Consider the following 25,869-nt stretch of genomic DNA (forward strand, 5'->3'; position numbering starts at 1 on the left):
GTAGACATATTGGGTTTGGTTCAAAAACCCATCTGCGTTTTGCAGAAGTCAGTGCAATTTCATTTTCAGTTCTTTACAGTTTCTCCTTTCATAACCAACCTTAGTGATCCTCCAAAGCACTAACGAACAGTCTGCTGTTCAGCTTTTAATATTTCTCCCTGTTGAGTCTTTAAAGTTCAGTTTTACTGCCCGCTATCAAATATACTTTGACATTAAAGATTGTAATGTTAAAAATTCTAACTCATCTGTAATAAAGTATAACATTTTGGCCCCCATTATATCAAACATACTGCTTCCTGTTTCTGCAGAGCAACTGTAGAAACAGGCTTGTAAGTATGATGCAGTCACATCTCATTTGACTTAAACACGCAAATGACACATCATAAACTTTAGTGCATGTCGTTCTCCCATTAGCAGCAAAAACACGTTTGTGGATGGATCTTCTAAAGAGGTTGCGAGTGGTTGTTTGAGTTTGATTGCCGACGTCCCAGCAGTGGAGCAGGTCTCCCTCATGTTGTACTGGAAGAGCAGCGCTGGAGGAGAAGGGCGTGGCAGGTGTCACACACTCTGACCGGTTTAGGAGATGCTGGCAGCGGAAGCTCATTGTCCGAGCAGCTGTTGCAGAAAATCTCCCCACAGTTCCTGCAGTGGTGCTGCAAACAGAGTAAACAAATAATTTGCCTTCCTGATGGGATTGCTCATGTTCTGTCCAGTGAGTACTCAGTTGCGCGTTTCACAATTACTCATAGTTGTACTGAATCACAAGTAGTTCTATAAAAGTCTAATTCTGATGTAAAATAGTTTGAAGTCTACCGTATTTTTCGGACTATAAGGCGTACCGGATTATAAGGCGCAATATCAACGAACGGGTCCGTTTTCATACATAAGGCGCATTAGATTGTACAGTTGTCATTTCTAACCTGAGCCCTAAGCCTGGCCCGACAAATTCGGGGTGGGCTGGGCCATGATAATGTGCCGGATGGTCGGGTCGGTGTTGGGCTTTTAATTGGGTCAGGATCAGCCTCAATCCAATTATATGATAACATGGCCTGCCATACCTTCACCAGCTCCACACGACCATTTCACCGCAAGCTGACCCCTTGAAAGGGGTAAAAAGTTCAGTTAAGTTTCAAATGGGACTGTACTGCCAGGAAGCGATCCATCGCCCAAATGGACGTTCATTCAGCCGCTGCACTCAACGGACGCGCACGGCTGACGACCCAAACAGGTGAGATTCCTAAGCAGACGTGTCAGAGCAGGGTCCGTGTCTGAATAAATCAGACCATGAACTCGAGGTCAGTAAGCACAACCAGAATGAATACATATGGCGCACTGGATTATAAGGAGTTTAAGTGCGCCTAATAGTCAGAAAAATACGGTACATGTAAAGGAGACACAAAGATTCAAAAATAATTATGGTAATTAGATGACGGTTTCTACCTCATCAACAATTATTGATTTTTATTTAACTCATTTAAAGCATACAGAGAGCTGACCTTTCGTCTTGAGATGGAGAACTCCTTCTCACAGAGTTTGCAGTGAGTGGCTTCTTTGTCCTTCAACCAAACTTGACCCCCCTAAAACCAAGATATTTTTTTACTCTAGAGAAAAACAACTAAACTTTCTAGAATTAGAAAGCTTCCATCAAATTAAATGTGAAATTGATGGTTCAAAAATACAAATAAACATAAAATACACTAAATAAAGTATATGAAGTAGATCATTGTGTATGATACAATGGATTAAAATAGGTTAAAGCTAACTTTAACTGTTTTTTTTTTGTGTGCTAGCTTTAAAGAACTGTTACTAAGCCTCCTGGTTTACACTATTTCTGACAGAAAGCAACAGTTCAAAAAAAGTAGTCGCCAGATTTGAGATGGATCTTAAATAAGGATTTTTGCTCTCCTGAGGAATTATGGTGTGATTAGTTATTCCAGGAGACATCAGGAAGCTGCTGGTGATCCACAAATATCTAATGAGTCTTTGCAGAGCCCCGTTTGTCTGCAGCAATGCAGCGCACAGGGATGATGTATGTGACGATGCCTTTCCTGGGAAAACCTGTTTAACATTTTCCTTTTCAGTGTCATTTAAACTTGTTGAAGAAATAAGCTACAGACAAATAATGAAGTTCTACTTTTAGTCCCATTTGTGAACTTACCTGCAGAGCTTTGTTGGCTTCTTTGATGTCCTCAATTTTTAGTTTGGATCTGATGAAAGATAAATGGATTTAGACAGCAATGAGGAAATGAAACAGGAAGTCATCCAACACAGTTCGGGGAGGAGACTGACAGAAAGGAGATTTCGTCTGAAAAATAAAGACTAATGATGAAAAGTTATTTTTTTGTTGTTTTTTATTCAACATTACATACTCGCTGAGCTTGGAGCCAAGTTCCTCCAGAGCTTGTTCTTGGTCCTCACAGATTGTCTTGAGCTGAACGTTTTCGTCCTGGAGACGATGGAACTCCTAAAACCAGTCAAAGTGAACTAGAGACAATGCAACTCAAATTGCTACAGACGCGTCACAAATATATTCCATGCATATACGGTACATATCATGTTTACTTTATTCACCTTTTTCAGTCCATTGATCTGTAGCGCCTCTGTGCTGAGCTGAGACACCGTGTCTCTTTCTCTGTCCAGATCATTGTGTAGCGTCTGTCTCCACTCCCTCTCTATCTTCAGATCCGTCTCCAGCTGCTGGCTAAAAGTCCATTGTAAACACAGACAAGAATATAGAGATTAAACTAAAACACAGCACATGTGGAATGATCCATTTATAGTCCTGCTATTAAACAGGATGACATCTAGGGAGCACAAATGTTGGCGAAATGCTCAAAGTACATGCGAATCTATGAAGTCTACTGCTGTTCAATCTCTGTGGGTGTTTATGCTTACAGCTGCTTCTCTCTGTGTTCGATTTGCCGCTGCAGACTGTCGGCCTTGTTGGCAAAGTCCAGCTTGAAGCGCCTGGATCCCTCCTCGGCTGAGGTGCGGTGCCTCTCTGCCTCCTGTAATCTGCACCATTATAACCAGGGACAAACTCAGGACCATGGAGAGAAAAATCTGGGAGGCGTATGAGCAGGGGGCGAAAATAAAACAAAAAGTGATGGAAGGGAGAATGTATGGGTATGAAGGAGGGTTTAAAGACCCCTGTGGGTGTGAAGATAACAGAAGTATGGGTAAAGGTTGGAGAGAGAGAGGGTGTTGTAATCTGATTTTTTACAACACCACTGAGAAAAACTGTACCACCAAGGGATGAGATGTTATGTGTGGCTCTCCAAAAAAACTTGGGAATACAAAGGGATGATGAAACAATGAAGGAAACAAAATGTACAAGAAAAAAGGCATAGCTAACCCAATTTAGCTTGAGCACCAACAGACAGAATGATCTGTCACTAAGATGACGTCTTGACACCCCTGACATTAATGTTTAATAAACAGATTTTAAAAAATGATTGCCTTACCTCTCAAATATTTATTTGGTTTAAAACGTATAGACAAGACTGATAGTTCTTAGTGTCCATTGGTTATTTTAATTCTAACCATGTGAGGATTACAAGTGGAGTACCTCAAGGCTCAAATCTTGGTCCCTATTTATTAATTCTTTTGACACTATCTTTGTTTTTTTTCCACATACTATACAGAAAAATGTTGTAAACTATTACACGATTACTCTTTTTTGATGAAAAAAAAAACAGAGCACAAATTGCAGCTCTGGTCAGTTTTCTCTTCACTCATAAAATATGCAGTACTAATTATACAAACTGTATAAAATCCCCCACATTCGGATTTACTAAAATCATCTTGTTCACAGAGAACATGTTTTATTGTCTGTAATTTGGTTGGTATTATCAAAAGTCAGCCCCATAAAACTTGGCTATTGGATTGGGGAGATTTGGGGGTCTAATTATAAAATTAAAAAAATTGTCATCATTATAAACTGCTCATATTTCTGCAACAAATTGAGCATGGTTAAAAAATTCAAACTACACTCAGCACTTTCAAAACATTCAACTTTATTAATCACTGTGGTAAAAGACGGTATTTGTGAGTTTTCAACAGCTGTACTGGGTCTTTAATTCTATACAAATTGAAAGCATTATACAGTAGTTTGGTTACAACAGGCAGAAGAACTATTCTTCAAAATATAATAATGATAGTCAGCAAATATGCCAAGACAAACCCAATAATGCGGGTCCCTAAATAAAGGTTTACAGCTCTGAAACTAGTTCTTACATTAGGCTGACTGATGTGTCCTCCACACAGAAAACATGAAGCCTCTAGTCGTACTTAAGGAAAGCTCAACTTTTTCCCATTTTCATAACAAGTTGTGAATCTCAAGAAAACAAGTTGTGTCCAACTCATCTTAAAACTTTTAGTGCACTAGATTTATTCCAAAAACTAATAAGATGTTATGCTGTGGGTGAAACCTAAACTTAGCAGTTCTCAAATTCTCCTCAATAAAAGTCTTCTACTTTCTGCAATACCATCCAGTGGTTGCAACGCACCATTAAACATTGCATGATATGTGTCATGTCTAAAGCCAGATTAACTTGCTTACAACTCATGTGTATAGGCTTAAGTGTGAGAGAACTAGGGACTGATTTCATACACAGATGGGATCCTCACAGCCAGTTTGAAGCAGATCAGGTGTAACACATGCAACACAAACCAGCAAGAGTAGAAGCAGGAGGCTGCACGAATATTTACTGTCTGACTGCACATCTGTAGTGAACCTCACCGACTGGGACTAAATCAGGGCTGCAGGAGAGTTGCCAAGGGGGTTTTCACATTGCTGCTTAACTGTTACACCTGGACAGTGAAACTAAATGTCCTCTGAAGACAGCAAAGCACTTCAGATATCTTAACTGAGCCAACATGGACGCCACTGTGGGACTACGATAACAATATTCTGCTGACAAAACGCTGTTTAAATACAACAGGAGGAACTGTAGTAGTTCTCACTAACTTATCGTCAGTCTAAAATGCACTTAAACTGACTGCTGTACTGGAGAGCGCGTAACTTTTGTGTGCACGCCTAAACATGTGTTAATATATAGTGTATAATTAATTCAAAAAATGTGTCTTTAGTTTATTTAAAACTTCTTTAAAAGACATTCTCTTCCCAGTTAAATGCAGCTGCATGGTAAGCTGTCTGAACATTCAAAATCTGTTTCTAATTTAGTGCCAACATGTCTGGATGTAACATAAAACGTATAACTTGTTGCAAAGTTCACGGTGAGTCCCAGTGTTTGGTTGATGAAAGGGTCTCAGGAACCAAACCAAACATGCAGTCAAGTTCCACCTGACTTTGTGGTGGTTCTTAGATCCTAAAACTGTTGAGTATTGTGTGAAAAATAACAGGAATGTTCAGTAAAGTCCAGCCAGTCCTCAGAAAGAGATATCCTTCACCAGCTTGTACTGGTGCTCTGTGTCTGTGCTGGCACACTTAACAAATGACATGGCAAGTGTTCTGGTCTGACTGAGCAGATCCTTATCACTGCACAGAGAAACAGGAACAAATGAACAACGAAACAATAATCAACAGGAAGAACAATCGAACGTGAAGGTTTCAAAGGAGCAAAATGAATGGAGGGATGGTAAAAATGAGATGAACACAAAGGAGGGAAGAGGAAAGAAAGGAAGAAAGGATGTCAATACATCGGTATTCTAAGTGGCCACAGTTATACAGAACATTTTTCTGACTTATCATCACAAGCATAGCAGCGAGTGTAAATGAGATGTTAAAACCAAGGAGTCTGATTTCAGGCTGCCATGTGCACACTGTAATCAGATTACTACAGACTGGATTATTTCCTTTCATAGTGAGCATGACAAATGAGAAGAGGTTGGGAAGTGAAGGAGGGGAAAGTAATGGAGTCGACAGATGATTATAACTACATCTGACAAATTATGAACATTTCAGGGCAGGCTACATCTGAAAAGAAATGCTGAGTTAACAAAATGAAAGCAACAACAAATTACAAAAAAAAAAAAAATCTGTTGTAGCTGTTTGTTTGTTTTTGCCACTGTTAAATGATTAGAATTTGTCTCGTTAACTTAGTTAGACTTTTTATGAACCTAAGCACAAACTCCTTATGAAATCAGGATCTGTGTCCTGCAGCGCCAGCCTACATCAACCTTTGGAGCAACAAAAACGACCAATCACAAATGAGACGGGTCATATTCAAGCCAATGGGACAGCGGGACAGATGGACTGTGTGGACTTACAACGGCAGGGGCAAGGAAGGATCATAAAGCATGGATGAACAAGCAGGCAGCTACGTAATGACAAATGTGAAGCACTTCAACTTTGGATTGATGAAGATCTTTGCAGTTTCTTATCAGATATTAGAAATTAAATAGGCCAGGGTTTCCACAAGGAAATCACTTAATGACTCATGTTGTTCTGCAGTTAATGTTCTTCAGAGATTAAAGCCCACCACATCTGTGTATCACTGAAATGATTTGTGTTTCAACCAAGACGATGTTTATTTAAAAAAAGCTTGTCTATTCAGACCCAGGGGTGTCAAACTCACTTACAAAAGGGGGCCAAAATTAAAACCTTTTTCAAACTAAGAGACAATTTCAGAATCTACATAAGCTCAAGTTAGATACTTAAAATCTTTTCTTGGTTCCTCAACAAGAGTTTCATTGGTCTCATTTGACATTATCTGCAGCACTTTTGACATCATAATCAAAGATTACTGACAAAATTCAAGTGATAATATTTTATGTTTAACATATCATCTTGTGGGCCAGATACGATGTCAATGAGGGCCACATTTGGCCCCCCGAGCCTCGAGTTTGACACATGTGAGAGTGACATAAATTTGATAATTATCTTGAGAGCTATAGCCTACAATCATGGGAAACATTTAAAGCAAACAATTTGACCCTTTTATTCATTTCCCAAAGGAAACCCAAATTCTTAATAAAAGTAAAGGTTTAAATAATTTGCCCTCCTTTTCTTCCCACTTTTGTTTTGAACATTTACAATTACAATTATTTAAACATTCTAACTAAATATTACAATGAAACATTACCAATTCTTAATACCTTTCTAATCCGGTAACAATATAATCAAAATATTGTAACTTGTTTTACTGGAATGGATCTGAAAGACATCAAACTTTGCTAAAAATAAATAAATAAAGTTCCACATTGTCATTTCAGAGCGCTGTCAAATAAAAATAAATAAATAAAACTGAGAATAAGAGGACCTGATTTGAACGTGTCTCAGAGAAAATGGTCATTTATTGGGCGGATGTGATGATTTACAGGCAGTATCTCACCTCTGCTCCAGCTGCTTCATGGTGGCAGTGATCTGATTGGTCTTCTCCTCCAGACGACTGATCACGTTGTTTTTCTTCTTCATCTCCTCATCGGAGGACTAAGAAAGAAGAATGACTGTCTCTTATACCCAGCAGTGAAGATTTCCCATCTCATCCCATCTTCTGGATTATATGATGACGAGTAGGTTTGTGACGTTACCTGCATCTTCTGGTACATTTCTACATTGATGGCTTTAACCTCGTCCAGTTGTTGCCTCAGTCCGATCAGTGTGTCCTGTTCATTAGAAATAAAAAAACTTCAAGCAAGACTCAAATGCTCATTTTGACATGATGTTATGAGAATGAATGAGTTCCAGTTTACAAATTTGAAATGATGCAGTGCTTTTATTTCACAGCTTTGCTCTAAAGGTCACTTAGCATTTTTTCCCCCTCAGGCTCCATGTTATTGGTATGTAGCCAGAAATTACCAAAAAATGTATAATAAATAATCATTACGCATATTAGATTTGATTTATTTTTAAAACAAGCAAGTACTGGCCTGTTTTTCATGAATATCTTTTTCAAGAAGCTTCATAGCCAGCTCCATTTCCTGTTTCATCGACACCTGGGCCACCAACTCGTTCTCCACATCCTGAATATGAACAGAAAACTCGTATAACCTGTAAACTGATTTCACGTGTGATTAACAAAAATATTACATCCACACATCCTTAGTCTGACCTGTCTCAGTTGGCACTCCTCCTTCAGCTGCCTCCTGGCCTCGTTGTACATCTCATCCAGACCCTGACGGGACTGTTTGTATGTGTCTCTCTCCACAGACACGTTTTCTTGAGTAACCTACATAAAGGACATCAACAAGAACAAAAAAATCATGTAAGCCTCAGTTCATTTTGGTTTGTGATAAGAGCTATCATTATTACTGAGTATGGAGAACCAGATCAACTTTCATTTTCTGCTTCATCCATTCATCTTCTACTGCTTATTCATGTTGCAGAGGCAACAGGTTCAGGAGAAAATCCCACACATCTCTCTCCAGCACCACTCCTGCTGCTTCTGGGGGATTCCAAGGTGTTCCCAGGACAGACAGGAAATATAACCCCTCCAGCGAGTTCAAAGTCTGTCCCGGGATCTTTTCCAGTGGGACGTGCCTGGAAAACCTCCAAAGGGAGTGATATAGAAATTATTATTTTAATGCTTTTATGCCAATCTAGACCTATATTATACTTATTTAAACACACTTATACAACGTGTTATTCACATATTAGGGATTGTACTTTGTTTAACATGTCACAGAGACAAAGGGGGGAATGATTTATGTTGCCTTTGTTAATATTTGGGACATTCTTTGATGGTTTGCAGAGGGATGGAGGAGTGCGTATTTCCTCTTTAGGAAGTTTAAGGAGTATCTCTAACTTCAGGGTCTTGGCCCGCCTTGAGGTCACCGTACTCCTTCTTTGTAATAAATCACCAGCTCCTCATCCGTTGTTCTGGTAACCATCAAAACTTGCTTTGATCTGCTCTCACGCGATCCGGTCAGGGAAGAAGGTATATAAGAAATGTATCAAACAACTTAATCTTTGGAAGTCCGGTGTGGATCAGCACGCGCTGAAGTCCATGTGCCATTTTGATGTGATTCTCCTTTACCTGGGTCGAAAACGACTTCCCGGCCAGTGTCACGGTGAGAAGTTATTTCATATCAATCTGTGTTAAGAGTGTACGAGTGTACATGTTTGTTTTTTGCTCGGTTGTTTTCTGTGGCAGGATAATAAAGGACACTAATTTATCCTAGCAGTAACAGCTTCTGTCTTTTATTTTTTCCTTCTGGTCTGAATATCTGTGCCGACCGTTTCACGAGCCCTTTTGATAAAGAATTTCACAATACAGGGAGGTATCCCAGTCAGATGCCTGAACCACCTAAACACCTTTTCATGTGAAGGAGCAGCTCTACTCTGAGCTCCCTCCAGATGACAGAGCTCCTCAGCTTATCTCTAAAGTTGAGCTTGGCTACATAATGAAGGAAGTTAATTTCTGCTGCTTATATCCAGGAACCTTTTTCATTTTTCACTTTTTTTTATCACCTTTTTCCTGATGATCGTTTCTTCTGGTATTGGATTCTGTGCAGCTGGAAGGATTTTTACTGAAACTTTTTTTGTTTGGACATTTGTTATGATGCGTAACCATAACAATAAGGTGATTTTCTACAACTGATTAACATCTCAAAAGCTCAAATAATATCTCAACTACAGCCCCAAATCTAAAATGAATTGAAAAGGAGGCATCGTGGATGCATTCCCGTCTCCCTGCTGGCTGTACTAAAGTGCCTGATCACTGAGATCCTGGAACTGGCAGGAAACATGGCTCGTGACAGCAGAAGGAATGGGATCGTCCCCCGGCCGGCTGTCTGCAGTGACGAGGAGCTCGGCAGGCTGCTGGAAGGAATGGCCATCGCTCTGGGAGGAGTTCAGCCCAGCATTCGGGTGGTCCTGCAGCCTGGGGGAACCGAGAGGCCAGCCGAGTCTGGGTGGACGGATCGGACAGCATCTGCGGCCAGTTTCTTCTGACCCGCTGTGGGACGGACCTTCCTGCCTACAGTCATCAATAGTTGTAACATCTCTTAATGAAATGAGGATAATGAGTTACAACAACATTTAATTTCCCTTTGGGATTAATCAAATGTTTTTTAATTGAATTTCTGTCGTAATCTAAACATCATGACCATAGCTGAGGGTTGGAACGTAGACAGAGCATGGCCGTTTGATTCAAATCTTTATTTACCGCAACTAATCAAAGCAGCGCCCTCATTACTGAGGACAAGGTGCTAATCCATCTCCATCATCCTCCATCACTCCCAGATACTTGCTGGAATTAAGGCAAAGGCTCATTCCAGATACAAAAGGAGCAGTCCACCCATTTTTCAGTGCACGCTGAAGGTCGTGGCCCTAAAACGCCTACAGAACCAGATTATCTGCAAAAAGCTGAGACGAGACTCTGAGGTACCCAAAACAGACACTGTCCACTCCATGACTGGGCCTTGAGATCCTGTCCATGACAAAAAAACAACAGGATGCCACCTTCACAGGAGCCCATCACCTGCAAAGAAGACTGTGGAAGTTGTGTGCAATGCAAACCCTGCAGCAGGTGAGGGGGAGTCCCTGTACATGCCAATTCTTGGTGGCATAAACAATTTTTTTGTTGTTGTTGTTGTTGTTGCTTTAGTTAAAAATCAATGTGTTTGTGATCATGTGTTAGTATATTCATTCAATCTTTATTTAGACAGGTTAATCCCACTGAGCCTCGAAGACTCATTTACAAGAGAGACCTGATATCAAAGTTCATGCTCAATCATCTAGGTTTAAAATCCAATAATGGTCAGTCAGATCATCTGGACAGCTTCTTTTTTGTAGAAAGACGTTTCACCCTCTATCCAGAGGGCTTCATCAATCTGAGGAGTCCCAAGTAAACTGTTTTCCCCACTAAGCAGTACACTCTTTTAGTGGACCAACCAGTTTGCTGGTGACAAGATGGTTTCTGGGGGCTGTCCTGTCCCATCTTATAACAGTTTACTTGGGACTCCTCAGACTGATGAAGTCCTCTGGATAGAGGGCAAAACATCTTTCCACAAAAAAAAAAAGAAACTGTTCAGATGACCCGATTTACTATTATTGGATTTTGTACCTGGATGATTGAGCATGAACTTTGATGTCTTGAACCACTTTGACCGTGGCTACCTGCCTGGGAGGAGTCAACAGGGGACAGGACAGCGCCCCCAGAAACCATCTTATCACCAGCAAACTGGTTGGTCTACTAAAGGAGTGTACTGCTTAGTGGGGGAAACAGTTTACTTGGAACTCCTCAGACTGATGAAGCCCTCTGGATAGAGGGTGAGACATCTTTCCACAAAAAAAGAAACTGTCCAGATGACCTGACTGAGCATTACTGGAAGAGTTACTTTACCTCTAAATGCTGTTGTGCCTTTAGCAGAATCAGGTTGTTTTCACCCCTCAGTTGCTGGTTTTCTTCCTGCAGCTTGATGATGTTGTTCTTTGCTATGGCGAGCTGCAGACACAGACATTTGAGGAATTATCAACAGTGTCAGTGATGCTCTGTGATGATAAGTTTAGTTTCGGAAAAGCTTTTTTTGATGCTGGTTTTTACCTCCTCTATGAGTTTGGAGTTGGACTTCTCTAGAGTGTCAACTCTACCCTGAAGACCATGAACTGTGGAACTGCACACAAAAACAAAACTTAACATTCAATTACCGCATTCGCAGACTCAGCATTTTCTTTTCTTTTTTAAAGTATGAGTTTGTGATCGTAGTAGCTATAGTATTTACAACCGACACGTTACATGCATGAAAACAGTTTTTCCTTCAATGAGTAATGTTTTGAAAAGAATCTTCAAGAACAGAAGTCCTACTTCAGCTGTCGGTTCAGTTCCTCCACATAGTTCTTCTGATCCAAAATGGATGCTATCTGGCTGTTCCTGTTGTCATGGCAACAGAAATAAAACAGATTTGGAGAAAGATATCAGCTGTATGAATAAGTGGAGAAACGGTAAAAGAGCGTACCTCTCCTCACTCCTGTAATCATCAATGTCATTCTTCAAGTACATGGAGAAGTCGATCACTCCAACCTAAAAAAAAAAAAAAAAAAGAGCAATAAAAGATTTGGACAACTGAGAATATAACAATTCCACAAAATTATTTCCAACAAATAAGTCATTGTGCCTAAAGTTATTGCAATCCATCAACCTGTTCAAAGCTTTGTTATAAATGATAAAGCGTATTGAAATTTTAAGATGAGCATTTAATGAGAACAGTCTAGAAGTCTAATAATCTGATATTTTTCTTTTCCAAAAACAAATGTCTAACTTTCTTGCAATATTTTTAATTAGTCTTGATGAACAGTTAAGTTGAGAGAGTGAATGGTTGTTTGGCTCGTTTGTCTCTATGTGGCCCTGTGATGGACTTGCGACCTGTCCAGGGTGTACCCCACCCCTCGCACTGTGATGCTGGATACGGGCACTGGCGACCCCCGTGACCCAAAATGGAAGAAGCGGGTAAAAGATAATGGATGGATGGATGGAACAGTTAAGTTTTGAAGCTTTTATGGACTGATTTTTCACTTCATTGAACCAACTTTCACAGATTATTTTTTATTTTACTAAGCCACTGATCTATGCATCTTTTATGTATGAAAATCCTCCTAAGCTTGAGGGATGAACCAGCGTTGTGCTGACACATGAATTTAATTCAACTCAGTTTATTTATATAGTGCCAAGTCACAACATAAGTCATCTCAGGGCACTGAACAGAAAACAGCTTAGGAAAAAAAGAAGTATAAATTGTCAACGTGTTCACATCTATGAAAATTTAAAAAAATAACACAGTTTGACATGTTACGCTATTAGCTGAAATATCCTGATGCATGCTCAATAATCCAATAATCTTTTTTGGATATTAGCTGAAATCTTCAGATACAGTAATGAGCAACTGAATGATGCATCTCAGATCTTGTGCCAGGTCTTTGTGGATTTTTTTCTTCTCGTTTTTTTTAAAGACAGCTTTCAGACACAATTCATCTTGGTTGAAGGTTGAAAAAAATCTTCTGTAGATCATTTTTAAGCCAAACGCTTCTTTATTTTTTTTCCATGTGTGTATTTGCTTCTTCTTTCAGTTTTAAACAACATGGGATACATTTTCATTGTTATGTTGATGATACACAGTTATATTTGTCCATGAAACACAATGAATCCAATCAGTTACTTAGACTACAAACATGTCTTAAAGACAAAAACCTGGATGACCCTTAATTTTCTGCTTTTAAACTCAAACAAAACTGAGGTTTTGGTTTTTGGACCTGAGCACCTTAGGAATACATTTTTCAGTCTTTCTCCCTCAGATGGCATTAATCTGGCCTCCAGCTCTAATGTTAAAAATCTTGGTGTTATTTTTGATCAGGACATGTCTTTTATCCCCCACATTAAAAACGTTACTAGAACTGCCTTCTTCCACCTGCGTAATATCACTAAAATTAGAAACATCTTATCTAAAAATGATGCAGAAAAACTGGTTCGTGCATTTGTCACGTCTAGACTGGACTATTGCAATGGTTTATTATCTGGGTGTCCAAACATTTCTTTAAAAAGTCTTCAGTTGATCCAAAATGCTGCTGTCAGTGTCTTAACTGGAGTTGGTGGGAGAGATCATATCTCTCCAGTTTTAGCTTCTCTCCATTGGCTCCCTGACAAATCCAGAATTGAATTCAAAATCTTACTTCTAACCTACAAAGCTCTCAACAACCTAGCTCCATCTTATATTCGAGATCTTGTTGTTCCATATTTTCCTAACAGAGCAATTTGCTCTCAGACTGCAGGCTTACTTGTGGTTCCTAGAGTTTCCAAGAGCAGAATGGGAGGAAGATCTTTCAGTTATCAGGCTCCTCTCTTATGGAAACAACTTCCAATTTCTGTCTGTGAGGTTGACACATTGTCCAGTTTTAAGACTGGACTTAAGACTTTCCTTTTTGATAAATCCTATAGTTAGGGTTGGCTTGGGTTTCCTGCACTATCCCTTAGTTATGATGCTATAGGCTTAGACTGCTGGAGGACAAACGGACCACATTTTTTCACTATACTAAGGTTTACTTACTCTGCTCAACCTGTTTTGTATTTGTAATAATTTTTTTCTATCCTTGACATGTGTTTTTGTCTTTCAGGTACACCAGCACCTACATCTGGACCTGCCATTCTGTGTTCGTTCGTCTCTCCTTTCTGTCCTCACAAACCCAGCCGGTCGAAGCAGATTACTGCTTGTCCTGAGCCTAGTTCTGTTGGAGGTTTCTTCCTTTTAAAAAGGGAGATTTTCCTTTCCACTGTCGCCTTGATGCTTGCTTAAGATGAGAGTTCTGTGATGGAGGCAGTCTGCTCCTCAGATAAATAATGTTAAATTATTATTTTTATGAATGTTTTTGTTAACCTATTATTTTTATATACAGTACACTGCTCAAAAAATAAAGAGAACACCTAAACAAAACAATGTAACTCCAAATCAGTCACACCTTTGTGGAATCAATGTCACCAGTTAGGTAGTAACACTTATTGTGAATCAGTTTCACCTGCTGCCGTGCAAATGGAACACACAACAGGTGGAATGAGAGGCAATTAGCAAGACAACCCTTATAAAAGAGTGATTCTGCAGGTGGTGACCACAGGTCATTTCTGTTCTCGTCCTTTCTGGTTGAACTTTTAGTATCTTTTACATTTTGTCAGTGCTGTCACACATAGAGGCATCATGAGGTGTTTTTTACAGCCCACTGAAGTTGCTTAAGTAGCGCAGCTAATCCAAGAGGGAACATCAATGCAAGCGGTGGCAAGAAGATTTGCTGTGTCTCCCAGCACAGTGGCCAGAGCATGGAATAGGTACCAGGAGACAGGCCAGTACACCAGGAGACATAGAGGGGGCCGTAGGAGGGCTACAACCCAGCAGCAGGACCGCTACCTCATCCTTCGTGCAAGGAGGAACAGGAGGTCCACTGCCAGGGCCCTACAAAATGACCTCAAGGAGGCCACTAATGTGCATGTTTCCACTCAAACTGTTAGAAACAGACTCCATGAGAGTGGTATGAGGGCCTGACATCCACATATAGGGCCTGTGCTTACAGCTCAACACCGTGCAGGACGACTGGCGTTTGCTAGGGAACACCAAAATTGGCAGATTTGCCATTGGCGCCCTGTGCTCTTCACGGATGAAAGGAGGTTCACACTGAGCACATGTAACAGACGTGACAGTCTGGAGACAATGTGGAGAATGTTATGCTGCCTGCAACATCCTCCAGCAAAACCAGTTTAGTGGTGGGTCAGTCATGGTGTGGGGAGGCATTTCTTTGGATGGCCGCATAGCCCTCCATGTGCTAGCCAAAGGTGCCCTGGCTGCCATAAGGTACCGGGATGAGATCCTCAGACCAATTGTGAGACCATATGCTGGTGCAGTGGGCCTTATGCATGACAACGCTAGGCCTCATGTGGCTGAAGTGTGTCAGTAGTTCCTGCATTAATGTTATGGACTGCCCTGCCTGTTCCCCAGACCTGAATCCAAATGAGCACACCTGGGACATCATGTTTCAGTCAATCCACCAAGTCCACATCGCACCACAGACTGTTCAGGAGCTAACTGATGCTCTAATCCAGGTCTGGGAAGAAATCCCTCAGGAGAACATCCGCCATCTCATCAGGAGCAGGCCCAGGCGTTGTTGGGAGGGTATACTAGGTTATACGAGGTTATATAATCTGTTGGACTCCTGGCAGGGACCAATGCAGACATGTTCCTGTTTTTAGTTTTCTAAATTCACCTTATAATCTAGCTGGTTTTTGTTACTTTTTTTTACCCATCTTATTTGTAAAAAAATTAAAAATCTGTATTCCTTTTTATAACTGTCTATTGTTGTCACTGTTGTCCATTGTTGTCAACATTCTTTGTGTTGAAATCAGGTCTCTTGTAAATGAGTCCTCGAGGCTCAATGGGATTTAGCTGTCTAAATAAAGGTTGAATGAAAAAATACAGGCACGTGGAGGCCACACACACTACTGAGCCTCATTTAGACTTGTCTTGAGGAATATTCACTGATGTTGAATCAGCCTGTCATGTTATTTTCCACTTGCGTATTGAGTATGAATCTAAATCCAGATCTCCATGGTGTAATAATTTTGATTTACATTGATAATTTTTGTGTTATTTTCTTCTCAATCAATTCCACTGTGCTAATAATAAAGTTTGTCAATGGGAATATTTAATTAATTGAAGTCTATGACGTGTTAAGTGTTCCCTTTAATTTTGTGAGCAGCACGTTTCTGTTCAGTGCCCTGAGATGACTTCTGTTGTGACTTGGCGCTATATAAATAAACTGAACTGAATTGAAAAAAAATCTGTCCCACTCACCTTATTTTGTTTGTAGTTGAGCATGCGGTAATGAAATTCAGTGATTTATTTGCTTGAACCTAGCAGCTGTGTTAGGACACGCACATAATAGCACTGTGTGGTTTTAAAAAAAATGTATTGTTATATTAATTATGTTTCTTCTTTTGTTTTGATTACCTGGTTTGGGGAGTTGCTGCTTCCTGGCTGGGAAAGGGGTGTGGCCAAAGGCTGAGCATAATGCCAGCGCTGTAGGACCAACCATGTGCTTGTTAGCAGGGGAGGAGGAGGGGGGTAAGTTTATTTAGATCAGTTAGTATCAGTTAGTATTGATGTTTAGTTGTTTCCCCTATTACGTGTAAATGGTCTGACCAAGTCACTAGACCAGTCTTCTGTGTCTTTGAGGGACATTTGGCGAGTTACGGTGTACATTATGTTTTGCTTAGTTAATATTTTGTAAGTCACTTTTTCAGTAGTTATGTTTAGTGGAGCTCTTTTATGAGCCCATTTATTATATTTTGATTATTTTAAATCTTTTTTTTTTGGTGGGGTGAGAAATAAAGGCCCACTTGGAAGACATTTCTCTCGTCTCCTCTATGTATTCATTGCTTGGTCCCTTACATTGAGCAACTAATGGACATGCGCTACAGAGCAACACCATCTGGTATTTTTTAGCACAGTTACTGCAGAGCAAGGGTTAAACAAATGATGCAAAACTGTGTTAAATCGTTAAAATGCTGTTTTTACAAAGCTGTTACCTGAGAGTCCAAGTCTTCGCCTTTGACACACAGATTGGCATCAATGACGTTCAGGCCCACCAGCAGGCCCACAATCACTGCTCCCTCCTCCTCCAGCATCAGCGCTGAATCCTCATAAAAATCACTGGGAAGCACGTTCCAAGCAATTCTCATCAATCCCCAGCACAATTATCCTTAAAGTGGTGCTGAGAAAATAAGACAAGTACATTGTGATGCGTTTTCTCCGGATGTACCTGAGGAGGTCTTTTCGGGTGATGAGGAGTCGCAGGTAGTCGGCCAGCCGTTTCTGCATGAGAGCGAGGCGCAGCCATGCTCTGGCTCTGCCCAGTGGAGTTCTGAGAAACACAAACATGCACACCAGTGATGAGGGTGGACTCTAAAGAGGTTGCAAAGTATGTGTTCAGACACGCAGCAACCTCTCTAGTGTCTTTAAAATCTTTATGTTGGAAAAAGCTCATTTCACATTTTTAACAATAGCTTACATGTCCTGACTTGAGTTTTCTTTTTGTTTTGTTTTTTACATTTGAGCTTGTAGAAGATAATAAACCTCCTTTTAAAGAAAGTTTCATTTTTTTCAGTATTTGTGCAACAAAACTGTGTTCTGACTCAGCACTACCAAAGGGGAAACTGTGAGCTTTCCACAAAATAGCACAACTGTTCCTCATTTTTGTGAATCAGACAGTAGTCTCACAAAGTTTGCTGCTGTCTGGAAAATCATTGTTCAGTGTTAACTTTTAACACGTTCCAGTCGAAAAGAAATAATCCAAATCCGTTTTCTACAATGTGCCTGATAATAAACTAAACTTCTAAATAATCGTGTTCTCTTGCTCAAAAGTGACGAGATTCAAACAGATACATGTCTTCTGCACCTGATTGTCACATCTTTTATACAATTATCTGTGCAAAAAGTAACAGTGTAATAAAAACAGAAGCTGCGTAGTGGTGAAAGGTGACGTGAAAGTGAATAACACATCCCTGAGCTGGCTCAGGTAACAGTCTACTGTTACTCCAGTTTGTCAGAGTGATCCTTGCAGCTGATGTTCCTCCAACAGCAGGTTGGGTCAAGTTAAATGAGTCCAAAGGAGCATGAATTTCTTACTTGAGTCCAGGAAGGTCTCGTACTGAAGCAGAGATCTCTGCTGCTTCTGGACACAGTTTCTCCACCAGCTCCAGAGGACCCCACAGAGATTTGTTAAAACCCAGGAAGGACTTCTTCACTGCAGAAAGACATTTGAACGTGTAAGCACATCAATCTACCACGCAATATCCAAGCTCCTCAAAAATAAAAATGTTTTGTCACCCACTCTCTTACCTTTAAGACCATGTTTTAGACAGTGCTCCATGACCACAAAGAACTGCTGCAGAGGAGGGTAGTCCGAGTCCAGCGTTCGTCCGAAGCTCAGAGCCGACTCAATGAGGCCTTTGATGCTGAGCTTTGCCATGTTCAGGAGGTTGGCTCGCTCCATAGCCATGGGGTCCCGCATGGCTGCAGAAACAAGGTTTACAATGAACTCGTCAAATACACACAGATGCTGCACAACCAACACGTCTACATAAGAATACCTTTATTAAATTAACAGAAGTACAGGCAGGAGTAAATCACTAAAATACAAGCAAGCACCATTTCTTTCTCCATAATATAAAGTCTGTAAGGTCTTTGAATAATAAATTATGTGTACAGTGGTCCTTCACTACTTTGCAGTTTGTTTTTTGGGGACTCGCTCCATCTCGGTTTTTCACAATAAGATTGGACATGACACACAAGTGGCTGATTGATGGATGAGCAGCGTGATCGGCATGGAATTTTTATTTAAAATAAATTATTTTAAATTATTTAGCACCTGCTGCACCTGTGTGCAGTCCACAGCTGCAGAAGCTTCCTCCTTCAGAGTGTCGTATTTCCGCTCTGCTGAGGAACAGCGGGCGTGGCCGAGAGCGCTGGCAGAGAGCAGCGGGAGGCAGAGAGCTGAGATCATGACATGCTGTGCTCTTTTAGAATACTAAAATTAACTACTACTTATACTACTATTCCTACTTCGCGGTTTTTCACTTATCGCGGGGCTTCCGGGTGCGGATCCCCCGCGATAAACGAGGGACTACTGCATAAGCCAAAAACAAAAAATAACTGCTCTGATTTCTACAGATTGACTAACTGGTCAAGTCATGTACAAACTATTTCTTAAACTGGAGAAACAAAAATTAAAGTGCCCCTTTATTTATTAACTCCTCTAATGTAACCAAGTCAATAAATCTCACTTAACTGGCTGTTTGTATGTCAGCATTAAGCAGATTATTCAGACAAGTTCATGCTTTACCAAAAACAGACTTCAGTGTTGTTTTAAATAACCTAAAAAAAATCTCAGTGGTTTACAGACAAACCCTAAAGCTGTCCACTAAAAACCGTGATGGCTGTGAAGAAACCAAGAGAAAGAAATAAAAAGCATGAGATTAAAGCTTCTGTTTTTACTGTAAATTATAGATTCTGACCTCCTGTTTGACAGATTATTTAAGCAGTCTGTATTGAAAATGTTGATCCATCATGTAGACAGTCTTAAAAAGGGGAAAGCCCACACGGTTTAAAGGCTGAATGCACCTAGAAATTTTAAAAAATGTATGGTTGTGTGTTTGGTCAGTGCAGTAACTAAAATCAAGAGTATCTAACAATTGTTATAAAATTTTAAATCCATTGTAATTACTTGCCTCAGAAATAACTTGTTTATGTTAGTAACTTATTTTTTAATTCATTCAAACTTTATTTATACAGGTTAGTTCCCAATACAAGGGAGACCTATACATTGTCAATGTGTCTTTTGCATGATAGGGGAATTGCAGGACCAGATATTGTATATTACTGCTGAAGTATGTTTTTAAATGTTTCACACATGAAACTTGAGTTAATGTGTAGCTAAATATCAAGGCAGCACAGAGCAAAGTCAGAGGGTCAAATGCTGCTGCAAACTGTCCTGAGAATGTGACAGATCATACGGATACATACTTGGGTTTTTTCAAAGGTGAACTTTTGGAGCACATAAGAGCTTAAAGAATTGAGAACCATGCAACTACCTGTATCTTTAAGGTACAACACAGACTGAAGGTTAAACCTAAAGCTTCTGAAATCCTAAAAAGTTGAAGAATGTCATTAATGTAAATTGTCCTTAAAAGTAATCACATTCATATTTTTCGATCAATCATCGTTTATTTATAAAGCCTTTTACAAGAGCCAAAAGGTGCACTGTGTTTTAATGTAGAAAAGTTAAAAGCAGGGCAGCATGGTGGCGCAACTGGTAGAGCTGCTGCCTCTCAGCGAGCAGGTCCTTGGTTCAAATCCCGGTCCAGGGGCCTTTCTGGGTGGAGTTTGCATGTTCTCTCCGTGCATGCGTGGGTTTTCTCCGGGTGCTCCGGTTTCCTCCCACAGACCAAAAACATGCATGTTAGGCTGATTGGTAACTCTAAATTGTCCCTAGGTGTGAGTGAGAGAGTGAATGGTTGTTTGTCTCTATGTGGCCCTGTGATGGACTTGCGACCCGTCCAGGGTGTACCCTGCCCCTCGCACAGTGATTGCTGGACATGGGCACCGGTGACCCCCGTGACCCAAAATGGAATAAGTGGGTAAAGATAATGGATGGATGGATGAAGTTAAAAGCAAACAATAAAAACAATATAAAAATGCCAGAGTGCCACTTTATTAAGTCAATGTCGTGGCAGTTTCACACTCCGAGCATATGAAATATGAAATGCACAATAAAAGATATGAGATTCTGAAACCAACATGTGCTTCATATAAAACTACCTGGTCATATTAGTTGATTGGGGTAATTCAAATCAATACAAATGCGATGAGGTGACGGACATCACATTGTATTTAGCTGTAAGAGGCTACAGCCAAAACAGATGGGGGAAGTGATAACTACAAGCAGTTAATGCACAATGAGGAGGAAAGACAAAAAAGTTTATTTATACACACCAGTGGATAATATTTCACTAATCAGTAAAGCTCTAATCCATTATTTTTATTTTATTTAAACCAACACCTGTCGCAGTCCGGCCAGGTCACACCCTGTGATGCTGCACATACCCTACCTTGGACGGTCCAGTCTCCTGGGAGCGAAGTCCTGTGTTCCGACACTTTGGGCAGTACGTGAATGCTCCCTGAGATAGTCTCGGATGCTTTTCTTGCCAAAGCAAAAATCGGAGCCTGCCACCGGCCGTCGCCTCCGCCTCTCACCGCGCTGCCGCTCCCGCTGCTGGTAGATTTATTCCCAGTGCCAGTTTTCTCCTCCTGTAGCCTCAAAATCCCAAACACCTGAGCTTTCTCTTTGCTGCTGTCTGCTTCGGACAGAGCCAGGTCGTGCTCTGCAGTCGCTGCCATGTTCGGGTGCGTTTGATCCCGGTGGAGCTAGCACCGGGGAGCGGTGCGAAAACAGCACAATTTTACGTGTGCTAACGGTTAGCGAGCTAGCTTTCCTGCACGAATTACCATTTGATCGTCGCATAGAAGTCACCGCGACAAAGGATGACAGAATTAACGCTCCAAAAAAAAAAAAAAAAAAAGAAACTGTCCTCCTATTCCAGTGTCCCAGTAGGGGCTGCCAAATCTTTACCAGGTGTCAATCGAAGATGAGCGTTACAACCTGGAGCGACAGTACGGAAAACCGATTGTAGGAAAACTGCCTTTTTCCCCACATCGTGATGGTGAACAGGTTTGTTTACAGCCAGTAACCCTGAGTGTAGTTGGCGTCTGCTCCGTCCCGCAGTTGCACCCTCCGGAGGGGCGGTGTCGAAGGACTCACGAGACACAAAAGGCAAGCACTACGTAATGATTTGACCAGACCGCCGCTCTCTCGGTCTGCTGCCCCCTGCCGGTGAACGCTAGAACTGCAAGGCGATCAACGCACATTTGTGTATTTAATATCCCTGATATCAAACATAATTTTCGCCCACTACTTTGTGACTACAGTACTGTACACTGCACTAGTTGCACATTTGGTTAAACGAGTTCAACATTTTAGTTCACTCTCAACAAACAAGTACTTTTTTTCCTACTAGTGGCACGTATGCCCAACAAGTTGGGGCAAAAATGTATGTTTGGACAGTCTAATACCAGTATACTAGTATATTAGACTGTCATACTAGTTAGTAATTTTGCTGCACTAGTAGTCCAAAAGTCCCAACTAGTTAGCCTTTAACACACTTGCAGACCACTGAACCAACATAAACAGCTGGGGTCTCTGGTATGAACTGCATATAAAGCGCCAGGTTCTGCGCACATATCGGGGTATATCAAAATTAACATTGCGCACGTGTGCCAAATACATGAAGGTGGGCCTGTGATCGGAAGGTTGCCGATTCAACTCCCTGGACTGACATCAAAAAGTGGATTGAAAAGGTGAAACACCCACACCTGCCTTCACCCTCATTTGCCCCACACTGGACCCTTGAGCAAGGCCCTTAACCCCCACCATCTGCTCCTCTGGGCACCCTATGGCAGCTCTCTGCTCCACACAAAGGGCTGTGGTAGCTCAGTGGTCTGTGATTGCTTCAGGAACGGCATCCGGCGTAAAAACAATTGCCAAGTCTGTGTGCAACTGTGGCGACCCCTGAGGAACGGAAGAGCCAAAAGAAGAAGAAAAAAGTGTGCCAAATACATTTTTATACCCCTTTAGGAATGTCTCTGACTCTCATCCCATTACAGTCCTCATTTTGCTGCATCTAGACATCATTTTTTTATTGTAAACTACAGTGTTTGCTGAATATGGCACCAAGACTTTTAACAGGTTATTGCTTCAGATACCTGCTTGAGGGAATTTTATGTCTCTGTTTATCTATAATTTGACAGAATGGACTGTGAATAATGTTTCCACTGAAACAAGAATATAAGACGAGCTGCATCTAATCCTCAACTTTACATGTGCTTGAATATTCCACCATTCATTTTAGTTTATAAAAGTTTAAATTATATATTCAGAGTACAGTCATAAAAAATGTGTTTCACTATTGTCTTGCATCATTAAATCATTGTGATGTTATTTCCTTTTTATATAAAGTTTATGTGACGTACTTATGCATTGGTTTGGGGTATATTATACACCCAAATGCTTTGAGAAGAGTTTTTGTCAGGCATCAAGTTGACAGTTATCATTATTCAACTATTAGAGTCAGTCATTCAAATATCAGCACCCATCATCCATACCTTGGCTGCAGGCTAACCGCTCCAAACTCTCACTGTGAGTGATGCCCCAACGATGGAGACTCTGAGGGGAGTACATGATGAGAGGGACCCTCACCCAGGAATCATCCCTGGGTGGTCCAATCTGAAGAGGTTTCTATGGATCAGGCTGTCAGGTTTTCTTGTTTATTTTACATCCAAAGTGACTGTCGCTCCTGCACCGTGGTGGATTTTTATGAAATGTTCCAATTTGATTGAGCTGAGCCACAAACTCAGGACCTGCTTCTGCTGGAAAAACACAATAAACAGTAAAGACTATCAGCCCACAACAGATTTAAATTACATTAGATATGCAAAATAAACATACATTTACATGAAAAGTCCTTGACAAGCGAATATTTGTAGTGTTGTCTCACTAACATCAGTGATACAATGATAACATTTGAGGAAGTGACAAAAATCAGATTATGAAGACCCATTTGAAGTCGGCAGTGATCATCACACATCCTGTTACTCTCCTTATATAAACACGTTACAAGCATGAATTATAGATGCTGAAATAGCCATCACTTACATGTACACAACTTCCAGATTAAATGTGACTATCGTGCACTCACCACAAAAATTTACAGTTTTCTTACCAAGCAATGCGCATCCAGTGGATTCCCACTTTACAATAATGTCTGAAAAAGCCCTTTAACCGTATCTTTCTGTATCCCTGGCGCTAAAAGAAACGGAGCTTTTCTTCCTGTTGTGCATTTTTGTTGCATTCTCACCCTCTCTAATCACTCAGGCCTGACCAGAGATCATATGACTAGCTCTGAACACATCTGCGCCTCTTTAGCTGTTTGTATACTGCCTGTTTTAACTTCCTGGAAGGCTGTTTCTCACTTCTGAAAGCAGAGGGGAAACACTTGCAATTTTTACTTATTTTCTTTAATTACTGTGTCAGTAATGTATCTATAATAAAGTTCAGCTTGTCGTTTATATTTAAAATACCTGTTTTGCGTTTGATTTTTCTGCAGCGCAAACATGTTTTACAGCTGATAAAGTGCAATGAGAAGAAATTGATTGAGACTGTCAAGGAACAACAAGATATTTTTACTTTGGAAGAAACATAGATTTAAGTTTTACTATTCCAGTCCAATAAAAAAGTATAAAATCCAGTATCCATAATCCCACTGATTACATTTGGCACTGCTTATTATAAAATAAATACTTTGTAAATTAAATTAAAAATGACCAATTTAATGCTGCATCATGCTAGCCCTTCATCTCTAAACCACACCTAAACAACACATCAGTGTGTCTTGGTACCACTGAACAACCAGCCAATCACTTCACTGCATGGGAGTCTTATTTTACTGTTGTGATGCTGTTTCATAATAGAAACATTTCAATGTGCAGCAAAGCTGCAGATAAAATGCAGATAGTCCAAGCATCTCTGAAGCAATGATTGAACATAATTAACACATTCATGATTTACACACATGAAGAATCACATTGAACCTTGTAATGGCATCGTTCTTGCTGTATACGTAGTAAACACACTCATTCCTGACTAGCTCCAATGAATTAATCATGCGCATGATCATTGGGTTACTGCATCCTACCCCAGAAGAAGCAGTGATTTGTAGGCTTTCAGCTTGTCTGCAGTCTGTGCACATGGACTTTCAGCCAGCGGTTCTTCAAAATCTGGACAGGATGAGCTTGATTCACATCAAAGCTTCAGGGCCTCAGGTCCAGCTGCTCCCAGAAGAAGCACATCAGCAATGATGGACTGAAACCGATGTATGTCGATCTGTATTATTCCAAAAATACACCGAGGCTGCAGCGTCATGAGTTTCTGCCGTTCAGAGGCAGAGCCGGTTCATGCTCTGGGGATGTCACTGACAGAAACCACAATCATCACCCCACACAGCATCCAATGGTGGGAAAGCAGCAAGGCTCAGAGAAGGGAGGGGCCTGGGAGTAAAAGAGCAAAGATGGAAGAGGATGAGGAGGAGGGATGCTTGGGGAGGGTATAACAAAAAAGAAGAGAGGTGAGTTGACCAAAACAAAAATGCACAACAGGAAAAGAGCACAGCAACAGTTAAATCCATCGGTCAGCTGGATGAAATGTATGAAGTGATGAATGGAAACATCAGTTCTGCTATCGTCCAATCAGAAGCTGGCTGGAGGAGGAACATGTTGAGACGGTGAAGCGATTGGATCATTTAGACATGAATGAGTTTGCACCAAAAAGAATGAAATCGTATCTGCAGCTGGAAGTTGTTCTCAGATGAGTCAGGTTATTTTTCAAGACACTAATACAACTTAAAAAGACGGCATGATTAAACATTTAAAATGGAAATATTTCAGAACACAGTGTATTTTAAGGGATTTAAATAAATTGTATTTTTACAGGGTTGGAATTTTAATGAATTCCTCCTGCATCTTTAGCGCCAGTATTGTCAAATGATCTTTCAAAGCCTCGCCTCACGATTGTTCTTTTTTGATGGTGTGCAAATTTGCGTTTATTTACAAGAGCAAGATTATAATTAAATGTTTGTAAATGGAGCGCAATATGTAGAGCCAAAAATAAAACATCCGTGTAACAATAAAATATTTATTGGTCAAATATAAACAGTAGAAAAAGCCCTCTTAAGGTAAATAAGTGCAGGTATTAGAAATTTCTGTGCCCAAGTACAAGAAGTCGGTGTTGTGTTCATGTTTTTGGTCATTAGGTTGTGGTCTTTT

The 25,869-nt window shown here is 40.5% G+C and overlaps 1 protein-coding gene across 1 annotated transcript; it reads right to left on the minus strand.

Annotated features, from left to right (window-relative positions):
* Positions 1–159: 159 nt before the first annotated feature.
* On the minus strand, positions 160–21,754 carry rufy2 (RUN and FYVE domain containing 2). The gene is made up of 19 exons (XM_037697485.1): positions 21,045–21,754; positions 18,277–18,450; positions 18,064–18,181; positions 17,198–17,299; positions 16,965–17,088; positions 11,863–11,927; positions 11,712–11,777; positions 11,451–11,520; positions 11,250–11,351; positions 8,016–8,132; positions 7,834–7,926; positions 7,495–7,569; positions 7,296–7,393; positions 2,896–3,015; positions 2,572–2,701; positions 2,370–2,464; positions 2,159–2,207; positions 1,497–1,577; positions 160–653 (listed from the first exon to the last, which is right to left on the minus strand). The coding sequence occupies exons 1-19, from the start codon at positions 21,331–21,333 to the stop codon at positions 510–512; spliced, it is 2,112 nt and encodes a 703-aa protein (XP_037553413.1). The 5' UTR covers positions 21,334–21,754; the 3' UTR covers positions 160–509.
* Between the last annotated feature and the right edge of the window lie 4,115 nt (positions 21,755–25,869).

Source organism: Nematolebias whitei, chromosome 2, assembly GCF_014905685.2.
Source record: "Nematolebias whitei isolate Nwh7 chromosome 2, NemWhi1, whole genome shotgun sequence".
Lineage (NCBI taxonomy): Eukaryota > Metazoa > Chordata > Actinopteri > Cyprinodontiformes > Rivulidae > Nematolebias > Nematolebias whitei.

Excerpts from the sequence above, each read along its gene's own strand:
- rufy2 (XM_037697485.1), bottom strand. The coding sequence starts at position 21,333 with ATGGCAGCGACTGCAGAGCACGACCTGGCTCTGTCCGAAGCAGACAGC. Across the intron at positions 11,928-16,964 it reads GCGAAGACTTGGACTCTCAG|GTTGGAGTGATCGACTTCTC; the intron begins GTAACAGCTTTG and ends TTTTTTTTTTAG. Across the intron at positions 8,133-11,249 it reads AGGCACAACAGCATTTAGAG|GTTACTCAAGAAAACGTGTC; the intron begins GTAAAGTAACTC and ends TCCTTTATGTAG.